This window comes from Molossus molossus, unplaced genomic scaffold (genome assembly GCF_014108415.1).
Source record: "Molossus molossus isolate mMolMol1 unplaced genomic scaffold, mMolMol1.p scaffold_m16_p_14, whole genome shotgun sequence".
Lineage (NCBI taxonomy): Eukaryota > Metazoa > Chordata > Mammalia > Chiroptera > Molossidae > Molossus > Molossus molossus.
The window spans coordinates 19,041,726-19,059,756 of NW_023425349.1; the positions used below are offsets into that span (position 1 = coordinate 19,041,726).

The 18,031-nt window shown below is 54.9% G+C and overlaps 1 protein-coding gene across 2 annotated transcripts in view; it reads right to left on the reverse strand.

Annotated features, from left to right (window-relative positions):
- The window catches only part of ZNF618 (zinc finger protein 618), a 163,000-nt gene that overhangs the window by 35,016 nt on the left and 109,953 nt on the right, over positions 1-18,031 (reverse strand). For both annotated transcript variants that reach the window (XM_036261081.1, XM_036261080.1), the window contains exons 3-5: positions 16,316-16,575; positions 5,351-5,428; positions 4,759-4,797 (exon numbers count right to left, since the gene is read on the reverse strand). In XM_036261081.1, the coding sequence (XP_036116974.1) occupies positions 4,759-4,797; positions 5,351-5,428; positions 16,316-16,575 (377 nt within the window). The remainder of the gene's footprint in view (positions 1-4,758; positions 4,798-5,350; positions 5,429-16,315; positions 16,576-18,031) is intronic.

The following is an 18,031-nucleotide window of genomic DNA, read 5'->3' on the forward strand; positions in this document are numbered from 1 at the left end:
TCATAACTGGGCCCACCTCCCTCTGTACCCACTAGCCCTCACAACTGAAGGTTACTACATCCTCACAGGGAAACTGAGGCTGAGAGGGATCCATCCCAGCCCCACAGCTAAGCGTGCCTGTGGTAGGCAGCTTCAGAGATGGTTCCCAGGGACCCTGGCCTCCTGGTGTTCACGTCCTGTGTTTCCTTTCCGTCGAGTCTGGGCAGGGCCCAGGGACTTGCTTCTCATGAAGAGAATGCAGCAAAGTGATGGGATGTCACTTCTGTGATTAGGTTACACAAGGTGACTTGAGTCTGGCTCACACCATCTCGCTCTCACTAGCTGGCACGCTGTAAGCTGTCCCGTGGAGGCCAGGTGGCAGCCGGGTGAACAGCCAATAGGGAACTGAGGCCCTCAGTCCAAGAGCTTGGGAAGGCGGGTCCTGTTGACCACCACACAGTGAGTGTGGCAGCAGCTGCTGCCTGGCTGAGACCTGAGATGAGACCAGGACCCTGTGCGACACCTTGAGTGCAGCCTTACAAAAGCCCCAGAGCCAGAGGACCCAGTGAAGCCACCCCCAGATTATGACCACAGAAACCGTGCGATCATCAGGCTTGTTGCTTTGCTGTTAAGTTTTGGGGAAATGTGTTATACAGCAATTGACAACATATACAGGGCTGAGTTTGGATAATCCCGAGGTCTAGCCACAGTCAGAGGCTGGACTCACACACAATGCTGTCCTCACCGCACAGGCAACACTGTCTCACGTGGGATCTAGCACCGACCTTGTGTGCACATCCCTCGGGCTGATCCAGGGATGGCCCATCCCCCGCATCCTTCTGGGATGCCCAGCACAGGGAGGCCGGGCAGCTTGCTCAGGCTGCACAGTGGGGTGGGAAAGAGCCAGGATTCAAATATCGACTTAATTCTGATGAGATCCCTCTACCCCAAGGACAAGATGCCAGGCAATTCTCGGAGAGGGTTTCTGGCCCTTAGGTAGCGGAACTTTGGGACACGGATGACATTGGCCATCTCCCCGCCTCTTCCACTACCCCTGCAGTCTCAGAAAGAGCCTTGGCAGATGCCAGGGCCACAGACTAACGGGTCCCTGAGTGAGGTGTGCACACAACCCTGGCACATGCAGACATTCTGAGGGTGTGGGGACCAAGCAGGGTCCAGGCACGCCACCCTCCTACCAGGCTCCACCATCGTGCCTGAACCAGCAACAGACAGCCTGGTCCTGCCCTACCTCATCCCGACTGCCCACCTGTGCCGACCCCACCTCGGGATTCAGCGTCCCCTCTTTCCCCCTAATTTGAGGGAAGGGGAGAGTAGTAGATGAGCCGATTCCTGGGGCCTCTCCCAGGCTGGTGGTTCCAGGATCCCAAGCCTGGCTTGGCCTTCCATCCTGTTCCATGGCCAGGGATCCAGCTTAGACAACCACCTCCCCCATCAGGACCCTAATCCTCTCTCGATCCTGGACACCTGAGGAACAGAGGTGGCAAAGTCAAGGCCACCTAGGGTCTGCTGGTTCCAGGGGGACCCTGTCCCTGAAATTCCTCTCCCACACTAGCCAGTCCTGGTCACCCTCTGCAGCGCCTGCCCCACATGCCTTGTCTGCCCACACAGCCTCTCCTACCAGCGGGGCCACGTCCACCCCTCCAATAAAACAAACCCCCAGGTCCCGCCACAGAGAAGCGCCCCCTTCCACCACGCTCTGTCGAATCCCACACCACTACTTCTCACAGGGAACACATCCTCAGACCCACTTCAGGCAGGATTGGATTTGCACAAGAGTTATCCTCAAAGGAAGAAAAGCAAAATGATTTTCTATCAGTGACACCACACTTTCAGAACTCCCAGAGAGTTCCGTGTCTCCGGAAACACCACGCCAAATCCATCCCAGGAGGCAGGCTCTGGTCTGGCTGCCCAAGCTCCAACCCCACTCCACAGCTTACAAGGGCAACTAACTCCAGACACACCCCCTAACCTCTGCCCTACTGTTTTCTTATCTGTGAAATGGGAACAATAGCTCCTTCATCTCCTAGAGTTGTAATAAAAAATAAACAAGCACAACGCTAACACACAATAAATACTTGGTAGATGCTACCTAATATTATCGTTGTGCAAAGAGAATCTGTGTGACAGTAGCAAGAGAACTGGATCTTTTTTTTTTTTTTATCCTCACCCGAGGACATTTTTCCATTTTTTGTTCAGGTAGAGTGGGGAAGGAGAGAGAGGAACAGAGAGAGAGAGAGAAACATCGACGTGAAGGGACACATCGAGTGGCTGCCACCCGCACAACCGACCAGGGCCGGGGACAAACTGCAACCGAGGTACGTGCCCTTAGCGGGAACCGAACCCGGGTCTCTCAGGACCGCAGGCCGACGCTCTAACCGCTGAGCCAAACCGGCCAGGGCGAGAACTGGATCTTTTATTGTCTTAGTTGAGAGAGGGGTTAAGTGGGTAGGTAGATGCCTCTATGTATGACTGTACAATTTTTCTAACGAATGGAAGATTCCTGGACTAAAGGCGTGAAACCTGGTCTCTGTGCCTACCTCCACCCCTAACAAGCTGTAGGACCTGTCCCTGGGACTCAGTGTCCTCATCCACAGAATGGGTCGGCTGGACCTGCTATTCTCAACGGGACCTTTTGGCTCCAGGACTCCATAGCCAGGCTCCCGGAACGAGGCTGGCAGACTTTCTGAGCAGGCACTGCTGGCCGGGGTCAGGGCAGGGGTGCAGGACAGGGAATAAAACAAAGCACACTGGTCACGGGGAGAAAGGGAAAAGGGATGGAAGGGCTAAAAATAGCCCCGGCTAGAGTCTTTAACAACCAGCAGGCCTGCGGGAACAACGGAAGCCAGATGGAACACAACGTATCATTGAGGGGCTGCCGGAGAGGCCAGGGGCCCAGAATAGCCGAGGAAGGAAAGATAAACGGGGAAGTTCTTTAAATGGGTGGCTGACCACAGGCGGACCCTGGGAGCAGGAAGAGAAGGGAGCTATTGAGGGAGAAGGAGCCAGGGGCAAGGCTGGGCATGGTGGGCTGGGGGGAGGGGCAGGTCTCCGCCCCCTCCTAGCCGGGGGCCCTCTAGCAGGTGCCAGCCAATCTAAGCCTCGGTTTCTCCTCCAGAAAATGGAGGGGTAGCCTCAGCCCCACCTGCCTGCCGTGTGGGTAAGAATCCAGGAGAGAGTGGATGGAAAAGGGCCTCAGGAGATGAGCTACTAGGACCAGTGCAGTTCAGATCTCGCTTGAGCTCCAGACCCTGGTTTGGATTTTTTTTTTTTGGGGGGGGGGGGGGGGTGTTACGTTTTCATTTTAAGAAACTTTTCTGGCAGTATAACAAAGATGTAGCTAGAACAGAAGTTCACGTCTGAGCTCCTCGGCAGAGATGAGCAGTTGTGAGCAGATGGTGGCCTGCAAAGTCGACACGCTTGCTGTATGGTCCCTACAAAAGTGTGTGCTGGCCCCGATGCAGAGAGTACAGATCCTGAGTGCATAGCCTGTTCGGTTCGCGTACACCCAAAACCCCTGTGCAGCCAGCGCCCAGCGCAAATATCAGAAGCCAGAGGCCCCTTCCTCAAGGTAACCAGGATCCTGACTCTTCCAGCATGCATTTGCGTCCCCCATTTTCGTTTTTTTTTTCTCTTTTAATTTTAGAGAGAGAGGAAGTGAGAGGGGGAGAGAGAGAAACATCGATGAGAGAGAACATCGATTGGCCGCCTCCTGCATGTTCCCCACTGGGGATCAAACCCACAACCTGGGCATGTGTCCTGACCGGGAATCCAACTGGTGACCTCTTGGTGCACGGGTCAACGCACAACCACTGAGCCATACCGGCCGGACGCGTCCCCTGTTTCTGCATTTCCTGTAAGCAGCTCTAGGGAGGGACTCCTAGGCTTCCTGTGCTAATGAGTCCACGGGTGATCCTTGTGCTGTGTGTGGGCCACGTCTCTGCTTCTCACTGCTGGACTGCAGTCCTTCACGTGGACACGCCGTGGCTTACTCATCCCTTCGATGAGCTGGGCCCGCACCCGGGAGTCTCGGTGTGGAGCTGCTACAAATAGTGCTGAGAACACCCCAGTTCAGCCCAGGGAGAGCATGCGCACACACTGCTGCTGGGTGGGACGGTTCCGTCGCAGCCTACACTCATCTGCGGGCTGCTTACCGGGTCACGGGCTTAGATCTGGAGGGAGGGCAAGAGGGCCTGTGGGCAGCAAAGCCGAGCACTGACCCCAGCTGTCAAGGCTCTGCTCGTCCCAGGCTCGGGGATACTGACCCCAGTGACTGGTGTCCGTGGATACTCATGAGATAAATCTCTGAAGCAGGGGTTCCCAGACATTGGCTGTGGAGCCCAAGACCCACGATGGGAGTCAAAAGAACAGAGGACTCGTCTCCTAGACTTCATACGCTGGGACCCTCTAGGAGGTGCCTGGGTGCGTTTGCCAATGAAGGGCCCTGAGAAGTCTATAGGTTCATCTTAGCAGAACTCAAGGTTTCCCTGGGTTACTTGGCCAGAGAATCCTTTACCGACAGAACACCTATTAGCTTCCCTAGAATGAGTGTGACATGGAACACACTTTGGGAAAGGCTGTCCTGCAGTACCGTGTTGCAACTGCCTAAGGACCTTCTGGCCCCAAAGCCTGAACCATAACAAGGTGTCTCCCAGAGGCCCCGTGGGGCCTCCTGGTGGGGGGTGGATAAGAGCGTCTCCTCCTTCCACCCCAGCTCGGTAGCCCCCACCCCCAAAGCCCACAATGAGGGAAAATACTCACTGCCTTGGGAGGCTCCCTCCCCTGAGGTGGCTTCAGTGTCTGTAAGAGAGAGGGACAGAGGGCATAAATGGGAAGGCGAGCCCGCTGGACCGGCGGCAGGGCTGGTGAGTCCACCATAACGTGCCCAGGGACACTCTCTCCAACACAAGGCGCAGGGAACTGAGCCCCTGGGTTCTTCTCCACGCCCCTCTGTCAGTCACGACCCTGACCCAGTGCCTTTCCTCCCTGTCTGCCAGGCTCAGGGAGGGTCAGGTGCCAGCCCTCCTGTCCCCTCAGCCTCCCCACCCCCACTCCAAGGCCGTCATGGGGAGCACACAAGATGACACTGAGCAGCACTGAAGCATTCTGGGAGAAAGCAGGCCTCTGCGGAGCGGGCAGGGGGGACTGGTGGACAAGTCTAGTACCATGTCCTGCTGCCCCTACCCGTGTGCTCTCCCAAGTAAAGGAGGCTATTCCTCTCCTGCTGCAGAGAGAGAGAGAAGACTGGGCTCTGAGGGACTCAGGAGTCACCCACGAGGGGCCCCGGTGGAAAAACAGGCAGAGAGCAGGGAGGCGCGACCCCTGAACTCTGCCCTAGGGACACACCACTCACCTCGGTGTGCACGTACGTGGGTCTGGAAGCAGTTGTAATACTTGTACTTCTTGCCACAGATTCCACACTCATAGGACCCTGGAAAACAGAAAAGAAAGGAACCCCTCAGCGAGCACCCAATAAGCGCAACCCGAGGGCCCGGGACCCGCGATGCCTCCAGGGACTGCTGACTCTGCATTAAGGGGGCAGGGCTCATCCAATGGCCATCTTGTCCCCAGGAAGCAAAAAGGCAGCAGGGACCAGCAGAGACATTGTTGACCTGGAAGTCGGCCTGGGTCTACTTTCAGGTTTGCCTCAACTCTCTGAGTGACCTTGGGCGAGTCATTTGCCATCTCTGGGCCTGTTTCCAAATCAGAGACAAAGAAGGTAGCTTCTTTAGGTAACTCTCATACTTATTCCTCGAGGACAAGGGAGATGAACGTAAAAGGGCTCCCTCACAAGAAGGAATAAATTAAATGTACCCATGTAAGAAAATCATCGCTTGAAGGCATTAGAATAACTTCTAGCTACTTGTCCTTGCTAGGACAGGCATTAAGAGGAGAGGCTTTGAGCCCTGGCCAGTGTGGCTCAGGTAGTTGGGCGTCATCCTGTACACCGTTTTATGGTTCGATTCCCAGCCAGGGCACATGCCCGGGTTGCGGTCTTGATTCCAAGTAGGGGGCGTGCAAGAGGCAGCCAATCAATGTTTCTCTCTCCCTCTCCCTTCCTCTCTCTATAAAAATCAATGGAAAAAAAAAAAAGTGAACAGGCTTCGAATCAGAAGCCTGTCCCTGTTCCTGTTCTGCCACCTACCAGCAGCATGTCCTCGGTAATTCCTTAGACACACTAAGCCTCAGTCAATTCATCTGTAAAATGGGGCTAAAAGTACCTACCTCACAGAGGTGGCCCCAGGAAGTATGCAAACCTACTACAGATGTGCCTGACAAGGAAAAAACCCCGTCATCTGCTGCGGAGCTGTCCTGTTCCCTCAGATGTGCAGACAACATGGTGTCAACACCTGACCCAGCCTTCTGCTGGCCCCTTCTCCCAGGAGCAGACAGACTGAAAAGGCTGGGTTCCCAGACAGATCAAAGGCAGAGGAGCCCACCGTGCAGGCAGAGGGCAAATGCCCTCGGGACGGGGCCAAAGAGAAACCACTGGACCCAGCCTGGCAAGGGTCCCAGGACTGGAGGCCCTACCCATGCCTCCCACAGGCCTGCCACCACCTTGGCCCTGGCCCATCCTTGTTAACAAAATGGCCAGGGAGCCTGCATCAATACAGAGGCCCTGGCCCCACTCCGGGCTGAATGTGGAAGAGCGGGGCTAGGGGCCTAGGAATCTGCCTTTTTAAAAGGGTCCTCAGGGGATTCTGATGTCCTGCAACCCGGTAATGAGAATCACTAGTTTCGATGAAGCCTCAGCTCTACCATTTTCTGGCCGGGCCTCAGCATCCTCACTGGATAATGCAAGGGCACTGATGTGGATGAAGCACGACAGTGTTCCTACCATACTCAGTGAGTGGAAACATCACCAATTCCTACCGGGTGTGCGCTCGAGGCATCAGATTAAGTCAAAAGAGCACTGGGCTTGGAGTCTGTCCGTTCAGCTCCGCCACCCGAGCTGCTTGATCTCAGGCACATGCCTTTTCAAGTCCGTGCCTCAGTTTCCCCACCTGAAACACAGGACTATGGTTCCTACGTCTCATAACTGAGGTCAGGATGAATGAGATACAACGTGCGAGTCAGCTGACACCCTGGGGCACCGTCACCTTACTACTGTGGGCACTCAAGGGAAGGCTGGCATCCTGACACCGGTGCGGAATCTCGCAGTCCGCTGTCTAGTGATTTTATGTGTCTCGTCACAGGGAAGAGTATAAACACGCGGAGGGCAAAGAACAGATTGCCGTTAGCCCCATGACCGGCACACAGCAGGGGCTCAATACAGTCATGGTGTTCTGTTCATGTGTCACCGACTCCACGGCCACACGTACCCCAAGTTGACGTAGTGAGACACACACTGAAGGGACTTCTGGGGATTCTCAGCTCAGACGGCCCCTGTCCCTACTGCCTGACTCCTCACTCTTGGGATCCCCAACTACCTTTCTGTCACTGTCACTCTGAACTAAGTGCCAGGTGCCGCACAGGCCTGGCTCTGACCTCATGCACCGGTGCGGACGCAGAAGCAACTTGCCCACCCCACACAGCCTCCTAGTGGGAGTGGGGCCGGACTCGGCCTTCTCACCCATCAGCTGAGGTCGCCCTCCCCAGCCGGCAGACAGAGGCAATTATCACCCCCATTTTCCAGGTGAGGAAGTGAGGACGAGAGGGGTGACAACTACAGCCAGAGGCTGCCCAATGTCTCGATCCAGAGCCAATGTGTGTGCCCGCCACACACTCAGCCTCTGGGGAAGCACCAAGAAGAGGTGGCGCTTGTGCACGTTAATATTTACCGGGTGCACCCAGGTCTCACTCCTGAGTTCCATCTTCCCGGAAGTCCACGTGTGCTTGGGACAGCTAAGCACCCACTTCTACAATGAGCTTCTACGTCTAGGGTGCAGGTGGCCCAAGGCTGGGGCTACTCAGCTACTGGTTTACGAGAAATTGGGCTCAAAAGCAGCCACCAGGCTCCAGAGCCCTCCTATTACCACCACGGCAGGTCCCCTCTGATGCCAACGGGGCCGTGAGTCCCCTTCCGTCATGCCCCCACGCAGGGCAGTAGAACCCCCGGAGTCCACCCTCAGGAGCCGGGGACAGCTGGCAGGGCACGCCAGCACACGGGAGCAAGCCTGTTCCTCTCCGAATCCTGCTGTCCCTAGCGACGGCAAGAATCCCCAGGCACTGAGCAACAGCCCGTCTGGCGCTTTCCATAGCCTCCTGGCAGAGAACCTGGCTCTTCCTCCTCCAGAGCCCTGGACAGACCAGGCGAGACAGCGGCGGCCAGCGGGCGTCTAGTCTCCGTGGAAGGGGAAGTGCCAAACACCGAGGCTGAGGTCCCTTCAGGACAAGAAACGTGGGCAGCAGCCCTCAGCTCTCTCATCTGCACCCAGCTGCTCCAGAGAAGCTCAGACCGGTCTCAGGACACACAAAATGCAACAGGCAGAAATCCAGAGCAGGTGAAGGGGCAAAGAGAAACGAAGTGGGGGCGGACAGGATGGCCCCTCACAACGGGCAGTCCTCTGTTTAACTCAGAGCATCACAGTGGGCACTGCTTACAGATCAAATGCTGAGGAGCGGCCAGCCCGCTCGGGTCTAGGGCGGGACAGGAGCTGGGCCCAGGGCCTGGCGGGGACAGGGGACCTGGAGAGGTCAGTCGTGCATGAGTGGGTTTCCTGGGGCTCTCTGGGGCTTGGCCTCAGACCAAATGTCCTCTGAATCGGGGTCTTCCAAGTAGAATGCAAATCCCTTAGGGACCTGTGAGCCCAGGCACTTTTAAAATAATCAATTCCCATCATCAACTTCCAAATGTAGTTTTCCTAAAATCAACACACGGAGCATGAGGCAGCGGGCAGGAGCCCCGAGCCCCGAGCCCCCCCGCTGGTTCTCCTCTCCTCCTCACCTCCTCCCACATCACAAACAAGACAATTCTCTCATCCACTTAATCCCACCAGGGGGTCCTCCCCGGGGCGTTACCATCGCAGGGTGCCAAGCAATGGCGTGATCTGAAATATCAGCGTCGGACTGAGCAAGTGGGTGATCTGTCGACTGGCAACAATTCCTCTTGTGAGTCGAGTGTTTTCCAAGTCTCAGCTCTCAACAAAGTTGTCAGTGGGGAGACTATCACAAATACTGTCTGATGAGAAACTCCCATGTCATTTTGGGCAGACAACTCGGAGTTACAGGACTAAGTGACGCTGCTAATACCAAACTCCACCCTTCCCTGGCTCCTTATTTATGGGCTCGAGCTTTCTAAGCACTTACACTTATGAAAACTGAAACATAGGAATTAAGTTAATGCTGAATCCTGTCTCATCTGACATATAAGCAGCATTAATTCACAGAAACATGAGCTAACTGAAAAAGAAATAAAGCCCCAACCGTTTTTATGAAAAGGTGTATTTTCGATAATTTTTCACTTGTACATTTACGACTGCTCTAAATTTGTTTTTGGCAAATTGTATGCTAATAATAACTCAATCTGGCAAAAAAGAATGTTTTAAAATATAGAGCTTTATGATCCCAACAAATTTTTTAGGAATTTCTATTTCAATTTACATACATCTTGTTGTGGGAGATGAGTGTGAAATAGGGATCAATAAAAGACTCTCAAGCATAAAAAATATATTACATTAGGATAAAATCCTGTGAGGGAAGTGGACTGGAAATATGAGTTCAAGGAGAAAAAGGAAAGATGTAGATTTCTGACTGTTAAACATGGGCCTGTTCATATGTTTCCTGAATGGATGATGGCAGATACCGGGCAGCAGTGGGGTTTGGATACATTTAAACGAGTGGTTCACAGTTTCATTTCCAAATGCCACATTGTTTTCTTACACAATCCTCCATAAATTATATCCTTTGTAATTACTTCATCTTTGGATTAAAATGTTAGATGTCAACTCGAACATGTGAAAGAGAATACCGTTTCTCAAAATTCTTTTCGGGGATACTGAACAGAAAAGTGGGAAGCCATAGGTCCTTTAGATTCTCTTCATTCCGGGGGTAACCCCAGACGTGTCAACATCAGAGGCTTCGGCTAACACCACTGGTGTCTGTTTTGCATTTTGGTCCCTCTTTAAAAACGCTTTCATACCTAGTACTTCCCTCCGCTCTCCATGGACCTACTGGCAGATTTTATTGTGCCCACTGATCAGTCAAGGCAGTTTGGCCCAGAGAGGTTAAGGGGCCTGTCCAAGGCCCCACGGCAGGGCAGACACGGAGTCTCTTGGCTTAGAGCCCTGCAGCCTTTTCCATGGGGGAACCTCCAACTGGGATTCCCTTCCCACCTTGGACCTCCAGATGAAGAGTCTTCAGCGGAGACAAGATGCACCTGGAGGCTGGCCAAGCCCCTCCTCTCTGAGTGGCTGCGGCACAGAGCTGAGTGTTGGTTCTGGCAGGCTTGGGCGCTAAGCCCTGCCAACAACCCATTGAAACAGGAAACTATCAGCTGGCACTATGAAGCAGGACCTGGCACCCTCGCTGCCACGTTTGTCACAGACGAGAACCACGTGGCCTTGTCTGAGTGGCTGTCTGCTCCTCTGCTGCTCCTCCAGAGCTGTGGCCGAGCCCCCTCCTCCCCGCAGCCCTGCGCGTGTGGAAACATCTCTACCTCCTGGTGCTCCGAGCTCACTGACTAGGAACATCTTTGCAGGATCCAGTCTCCCAGGAAACTGGTGACCCTTGACTCGCCCTCCTGCACCCTGACCAGTGACCCTCTCTGCTCATCCATCTCCAGAGTGGGAACTCACTCCTCACAGGCCTGTATCTGGTTATGGTTCCCACAATTACAAAGTCCTCCCTTTCACCTAGTTGAAATCACCTGGTAACTATAACTATCTCCCATGGGCTGGGGCTGCCTGGAATGTGTCCGCTCCAACCCTTTCCACCAAAATACTTAGGTTCTATCATCTCCCCAGGCCACGGCCCCTCTCCCCCCAGAGTCAGTTAACTCCCTGGAAATAACCTGCTGGCCCACACTCCTCATCTAAGGAGGGGCCCAGCTGGGTCACTCGCTCGGTCCGCGGGCTCCCAACACCACCGGGGAAGCAGCTCTGGACCAGCAGGTGTCCAGGTACAGGGGGCTCTCCCCGGGCACCCTCACTGTAACCCCTCTGGATTAAGGCCCAACAGTCTCCCAGTGCACAGAAGAGCACCTACTGCTGGGCAGTGCGTTCTGACCACCAGGATGGGACCTGGGCTCTTCTCTCTCTGAACCAGAACACGTTCCACGGGCTACAGGTCCTGACTGCCAGAGGCTGAGCCTGCCTTCTCTCCACCATCCACAAGGATGGCAAGCAGTTTGCCACTTCAGATTTTCCCCCTCTGGCTGACGGGCAGTGACTTCTTGGTGTGCTGTGTTGAGAAGGATTCTGAGGGACATCGTTGGGACAGTAGGCAGTGACCAATCAGCGGGGCCCTGACTGTGGAACTGGGGAGTGGCCATGGCAGTCCCTTGCTTAGCGGCATTCCTCACAGAGGAGCTCCTGACACCCCAAGTGTGGTCCTGCTGTCCCTTGGGGCTGCCGGGCAGACTTCTCCACGCAGCTTGTCAGGACGACACAGGGAGCTGCTCACTCAATTCTGGTGTTATCCAACAGCGTCATCACAGACAGTCCTTTCTCTGCTCCTGTTCCTAAATAAGGAGCTCAAGGCCTTGCCCCTAAGCCCCACACTGGCTCAGCGGCAGGGACGGTCTTTCTAAGAATGAGGGCTACCCTTCTCCGCACAGGGCGTGCTGGGCAGCAGGGAGGCGGCGGCAACCACTGCAAGCTTGGCAGCCAGCCTCCTGGGCACTGATGCCCCTCCCGACTCTCCCAGCCTGAGAAGCTGCCAACTGCCGTCCACGTGTCCCTGACCCGGGTTCGTCCATGGGAAGTGCCTCGGATAATATTTGTGTCACTGGGAACACTGTTTGTCTGATGGTTGTTAAAGGGCCAGTGAGGACGCTGGGGGAGGGTGGCAGAGGGACGGAGCTCAGAGAAAAGGCAAATGGGAGGTGCCCTCATGGCAGGCACTGGGTGACCAAACAGGACCGCTATTCTGTGCAGCCCCTGCGCCGAGCCAGGCGCCGAGCCCTGAGCGTGGCTCTCAGGAGGCCCTGGACTCCGCAGGGCCCCACACCCCCCTGCCAATTGCCTCGGGGACACCAACTCCCCCACGCCTGGCCTCTGGGGCACAGAAGCACCCCGTGGCATGAGCTCAACTAAAGGAATGGCTCTGACCAGCAATCCACCCCAGGCGAGATCCCTGGGAGCCGTTCCCTTCCAGAAGCGAGTGGGAGGGGGAGCAGGGCCTCCACAAAGTGGAAGAAATGCCACTGACCTGCGGTGTGGCTCAGGGTGACTCTCTCTCTTTGCTCAGGCCTTTGTTTGTCCTTCTATGAAAGGAGGGCACGAGAGTACTGAATCTCTAGCACGGGCAGCCCCCCGCTCACTTCCACATCCGTGGCAGACATCAATAATCAATCATGCCACCCTCAGAAGCTTCAACACAGACTCCTGCGAGCCAGCTGCAATTCCCTGGCCGAGGCCCACAGAAGAAAATCCACTTTAGGTAGCTTAGATGAGTGCCAAAGGTCCCATTCTAACACGGATTCCTCTTTGCTGTTGTTAAATGCTTTTCTTTCCCGGTGCCGAGGCCAAGCCACACTCCTCTGAGCCTGACCCTTGGCAGAAACTACTCCTTCATGGAAGCACGGGCTGGACAGATGTGAGATGGGCGGCCCTGGCCGGCAGGGAGCACCTTGGGCCTGTCTGGTACTGGCTCCAAAATGGCAATTCCATTTCTAACCCGTCGCTGTGCCAAACGCAGGTAACTCGGAAATTTCCCAAGATACTCAAGTTTCTGAATTCTAGGGAGGTGGTACCAGAAAGAGCTCCAGGGACTGGACCAGTTCTCAGATGAGAAAATCGAGGCCCCATTAAGAACCCAGGTCTCTGGCACCTCATCCTGTGCCAAGTTTCTCCTCCATCCATTTTCCCCTTGTTATCACATTGGTTTATTTCTTAAACATGGGGGGAAAAGCACAAATATTACTATTCTTTCCCCTTGAAGAGGTATTTTATACTACTAATACTAGTACTAGCACTAACAATAGCTAACCATTTACTAAGAACAATATTGAGGGCTTTGCATTCATCATCTTTATTGAATCCTCAAATAGCCCAATGAATCTGCAATAGTAAAAACGGAGGCACAGAGAAGTCAAGTAACTTGCCCAAGGTACAACAGCTATTAAGTCACAGAGCCTGGATTCACTCCCCATCCGAGGAGCTGAGTTCATTCTCCTCGCACAACGGTGTTCCCTGCCACTGCCTCCTTGGATCCCACACCCCTCGGGTGGCCAGGACAGGGAGCAGGTCTCACTTAACAGAAGAGAACACTAAGGCACAGCAAGGCCAAGGACCCTGCTGCTGAGCACTGGCTGAGCTGGAAACCAGTGTGGTGACTGGCATGAGGCCAAGGGCCCCGGGGCCTCCCACTCTGCAGGCAGCTGGCCCAGGGAAGGCTCCCCACATCTCCCTAGCATGGCCGCTCCAGGTTTCCCCGCCAAATCCAGATGGCCTCAAATTCGACGACCCTTCTGGGCATCCTCTGGTGAACGGCATAAAGAGCTACTGTCTTTGCCCTGGCAGTTTAGCTCTGTGGTTAGAGCACGGGCCCGTGGACCAAAGGGTCCTGAATGTGACCCCCGGTCCCATCGTGGTTATGTGGGACCCAACCAATCGAAGTGTCTCTCTCACATCGATGTTTCTTCTTCCCCTTTCCCCCTACCCAACCCCCATCTAAAAATTAATGAAAAAATATCCTCAGGTGAGGATTAATTTTTTTAAAAAAGCTACTGCCCTGGCCAGTTTGGCTCAGCGGTTAGAGCGTCGGCCTGTGGTCTAGAGAGACCCGGGTTCGGTTCCCGCTAAGGGGATGTACCTCGGTTGCAGTTTGTCCCCGGCCCCGGTTGGTCGTGTGGGTGGCAGCCACTCGATGTGTCCCTTTCACGTCGATGTTTCCCTCTCTCTCTCTCTTCCACTCTATCTGTACAAAAAAATGGAAAAATGTCCTCGGGTGAGGATAAAAAAAAAAGCTACCAAATCCAGTGAGTCATAAACACACCCCCACCCCCACCCCCACGAGCAAGGACATATCTTCTCCTCGGTTAACTGACACATCTAGTGGCTAAAAGCCCTTGGCCTCGGGGAGTGAATGCGGGGAGACAGAGGCCAGGCACGGGCCCCTGAAGAGTCTTCTCTCACAGGCACTGGGCTAAGTTCCTCATGCTCTTCACCAAATGCTTCCGGCTCATTCCCCTTCTGCCGCATGCTAGCAGGGCCTTTCCCGGCCTCCTTGAGGTTGGGTGGGCTATGGGACTAGTTGTGGCCAATGACTGCATGGAATTAGCACTTCTCACTTCTGGGTGGCAGCAGGTCCATTTCTTTCCCTTTGTCACATGGTGGCAGTATTCCATATGATGGCTGCTTTCAGCCTGGGTCCAGAGCTCCTAACTGACCCACAACAGACACGTGGTGTGACTAAGAAATAAACTGTTGGGGTCTTGAGCTACCAAGATCGCCTTTTACTTTTGGGATCTTCGTTCCTGACAGTTACAGCACCAATGTCAACAGCGCTTCCTAGAAGCCAGCACCTTGCTAGGTGTTGTGGGGTGGGGGTGGACAGCACAGGGACAGAGATCCAACAGGTCCTGGAGCTCCAATCTCCAAGAGCTCCCAAGCTTGTGGCAGAGATCAGCATGGACAGGGCACCTCTTATCTAAAGGAGATAATGAGATGTGCCCAAGGGAGAGTCAGGGTAGAAACAGACCACTTCTGACCAAAAGAGGTCAAGGAAGGCTTCTGGGAGGAGGTGGCAATGTAGTTGGCCTTTAAGAACGGGTTGGATTGGGTCATGAGGAAATGGGCAAAGGATTCCAGAGAGAAGGAAGAGCAAGGACGAAGGACAGGAAATGCTGCAGAACAGACTGTGCTGAGATAAAAGGTCCTGAAAGATGAGAAATAAGAAATGAGGCTAAAGGGCTTAAGTTGTAGAGATCTCGATGCTATCCCCTAGACACAGTGGGGAACCTCAAGTGTCTAATCAGGGCGTGACACGCTTAGTGTTCTTGCAGCCAGAATGGAGGCCAGGTGAGGGCAGGGAGACCCAAAGGCAAGGTTGTTAGCGGGACGCCGCGATGACCCAGGTGGCCACAAGCAGCAAAGGAACAGGTAGAACGGGGAGCTCGAGGGTGATTCCCAGAGGCTGGAAAGAAAGGACAACAGGACTTGGGGAAACAGACACAGCGGAACTTCCCCACGAGGCCCTGCATGCCACTCATGGGACGTGAGCCTAGAAGTCAGGATTGAGTTACAGCTGGGCCTGGAAGGACAGGGAGATGGCAGCACTTCTAAGAACACACTGGACATGGGGCACGAATAGGAAGGCACCCCCAAACAGACCAGGCAAGCCTCGATGGCAGGCTGAGGCACATGGACTCTAGCTTACAGACCTGGGTTTGCACACTTCGGGCCCACAGAATGACTGACCCACAGACATGTTTCGTTTGGCACATTTCAAGTCGAATTAGTTGCCAACATTTAAAGCCAAAACAATTTACATGAAAATTCTCATTTCTGGCATGTGGTATGTCCAGAGAGCTGGCCTACCCACCCCCACCTAGTTGTAGTCAGCGAGGAGGACCCCCCTCTGCACCTGGGGTGTGGGTGCTCCAGCTGGACATGGTCCCCACCACCTGCCTGCTGGCTCATCTCTCCTTATGCTACAGAAACCTATCTGCTGGGCCTTTGCGAACCTGGTGGGGATGCAGGCAGCCCAAGGGGTATCCCCTGGCTCATGCTGGAAAGTGAAGGGAGAGATGATGTCTAAGAAGCTCACTCCCAGAGCTCCTCGGAGCCTGGCCCAGATCAGAAGAGTCAGGGGAAGGGACCAGTGCCACCGATCCGACCCTGACTGAGCATCTGCTCTGAGCAGGACCTGCACTGGGAGCTGTCCCCGGGAGTCTCCAGTAAAGCAGAGGAAGAGAAATCCAGACAGGCATTTGGGACCCCAGGCAACATGTACTGTGCCAGACCCACCCGGGGCCAGGGAGCTCCAAGGCAGGAGGGACTCACCAGTCCACAGAAAGTTCCAGGCACTTGACTTAAAAGTCTCAAAGGATGAGTAGGCCTCGCCACGTCAGGTGGAAAGAAGAGAGCTCTAGGCTAGAACTATGCCAGCAAAGGTATGTCTAAGCCCAGTTCTCTCCCTGAGGGCACAGGGCAGCAGCCAAAGGCTCTCAGCCAGGGACTCTGTCCCACCCCAGCGCTCTCCGACCAGCACTCACCGAGGGTCTGCTGGTTGCGGACGCCGCCGATCACCACACAGATCTCAGCGGGCACATCGCCGGTCCCATCCTTGCTGACTGCCTTATTCTCCTCCTTGGCCTCGCCCTGCCAGATCACCTCCTGGATGTAGTCGTCGGGCACCTCTGTCTTCACCTTCACCTCCGTCATCGTTCCCTGCTCGGCACTCAGGGAGGCCTCGGCCGGCACGGGCTCTGGCCCCTCCACCTTGGTGCTCTTCTGGCTGCGCTTCAAGCGCTCCCTGGGAAAGAAGAGAGTCTGTTCAGTGTGGACCCCAGACCCACCCCAGGGGGTTGCAAAATCTTTAGCTACAGACCCACCTCAAATAAACCTCTCCTTGAAGCACATGGCTGCCCCTCAGGGTCCTCCAGGGGACCCTGGGCTCCAAGAAGCAGTTTGAAAATACTGGGCTGGCGTGGCTCCAACTCCACCCATTTTGCAGATGGGGAAGCTAGATGTGCCAAGGAACTCCTGTAACTGCAGTTACAAGAGACCGACGAGGGCAGCTCTGGCTGGCTGAAATCGCTTCTCAAGCTACAACGTGCACATAAATCAGCTGAGAATGTTGGTAAAATGCAGATTCTGGGTCAGCAGGCCGGTCGGCCTGAGAGTCTATGTCTCGAACAAGCGCCACTGAGGCGGGTGCGGCCAGTCCTCCAGCCGCACCTGCAGCAGCAAGGGCTTCAGTGGCTCGATGTGCAAAGTGTCTGGTGCTGTTCCCTTCGCTCCTTGGCAGAAGGCCTGGAGATCTCACCGGAGCTCGTCCCCGCTCCAGTTTTACAGATGGGGAAGCTATAAGCCAAAACGGCTCACTTGCTTGAGATGTCCCGGAGCCAACACTTGGCGCCCAACACGCTGGCCTCTAGGTGGCTCTTCAAATATCACAAAACAGCCTCGAGGTAAGAGCTCAATACTGAGGTGGGTGGGACATGTGGACACTGAGGCCCGAGCAGAGCGGTGACTTGCTCAGGGCCACACACAAGATTGCTGGCAGGCCGAGGCATGAGCCAGGTCCCGCCATCTACTCCTGAACCATGTTATTATAAGGGCCCCCTCGGCCTTCTGGCAGGGGACTGTCACCATGACTCCTGTCTGAGTGGGGAAGCCGAGACATGCACAAACTAGGAAATCAAGTCTGTCTCAGGCCTGTCCAGCCTTCTGCACTGTGAGCTTCAGGCCCAGACCAGAGGCACACAGGCAAGATCCACTGGCAGCCAACTGGGAGGCAGGGACCCGGGTTCTGATCCTGGACCTACAGTGGACTTGCAGTGTGACTGTAGACAAGACTCTCCTCCTCTCGGTTCCAGCTCCATCTACCACAACAGCGTGAGTTGCATCACCTCCGCTGTCCCCCCCAGCTCTCTGCCAGGGTGGAGAAACGGAGCAGAGAGAGGGAGAAGGCCCCAGCTAACAAGAGGTCTGAGAAAGGCCACTGGGAAGGTGCTATGGACTAAACTGTGTCCTCAACCCACCAATTTACATGAAGTCCTAATCCCCATTGTGACTTATCTGGAGAGAGGGTCTTTACAAGGTAATTCAGGGTAAATAAGGTCATAAGGGCGGGGCCCTAATCTGATAGGATTGTGGCCTTAGAAGGGGAAGAGATCGCTCTTTCTCTGTCCCTGTCCCCACCATGTGAGGACAAGGTGGCTGTCTGCAAGCCAGGAAGAGGGCCTTCCCCGGAACCCAACCATGCT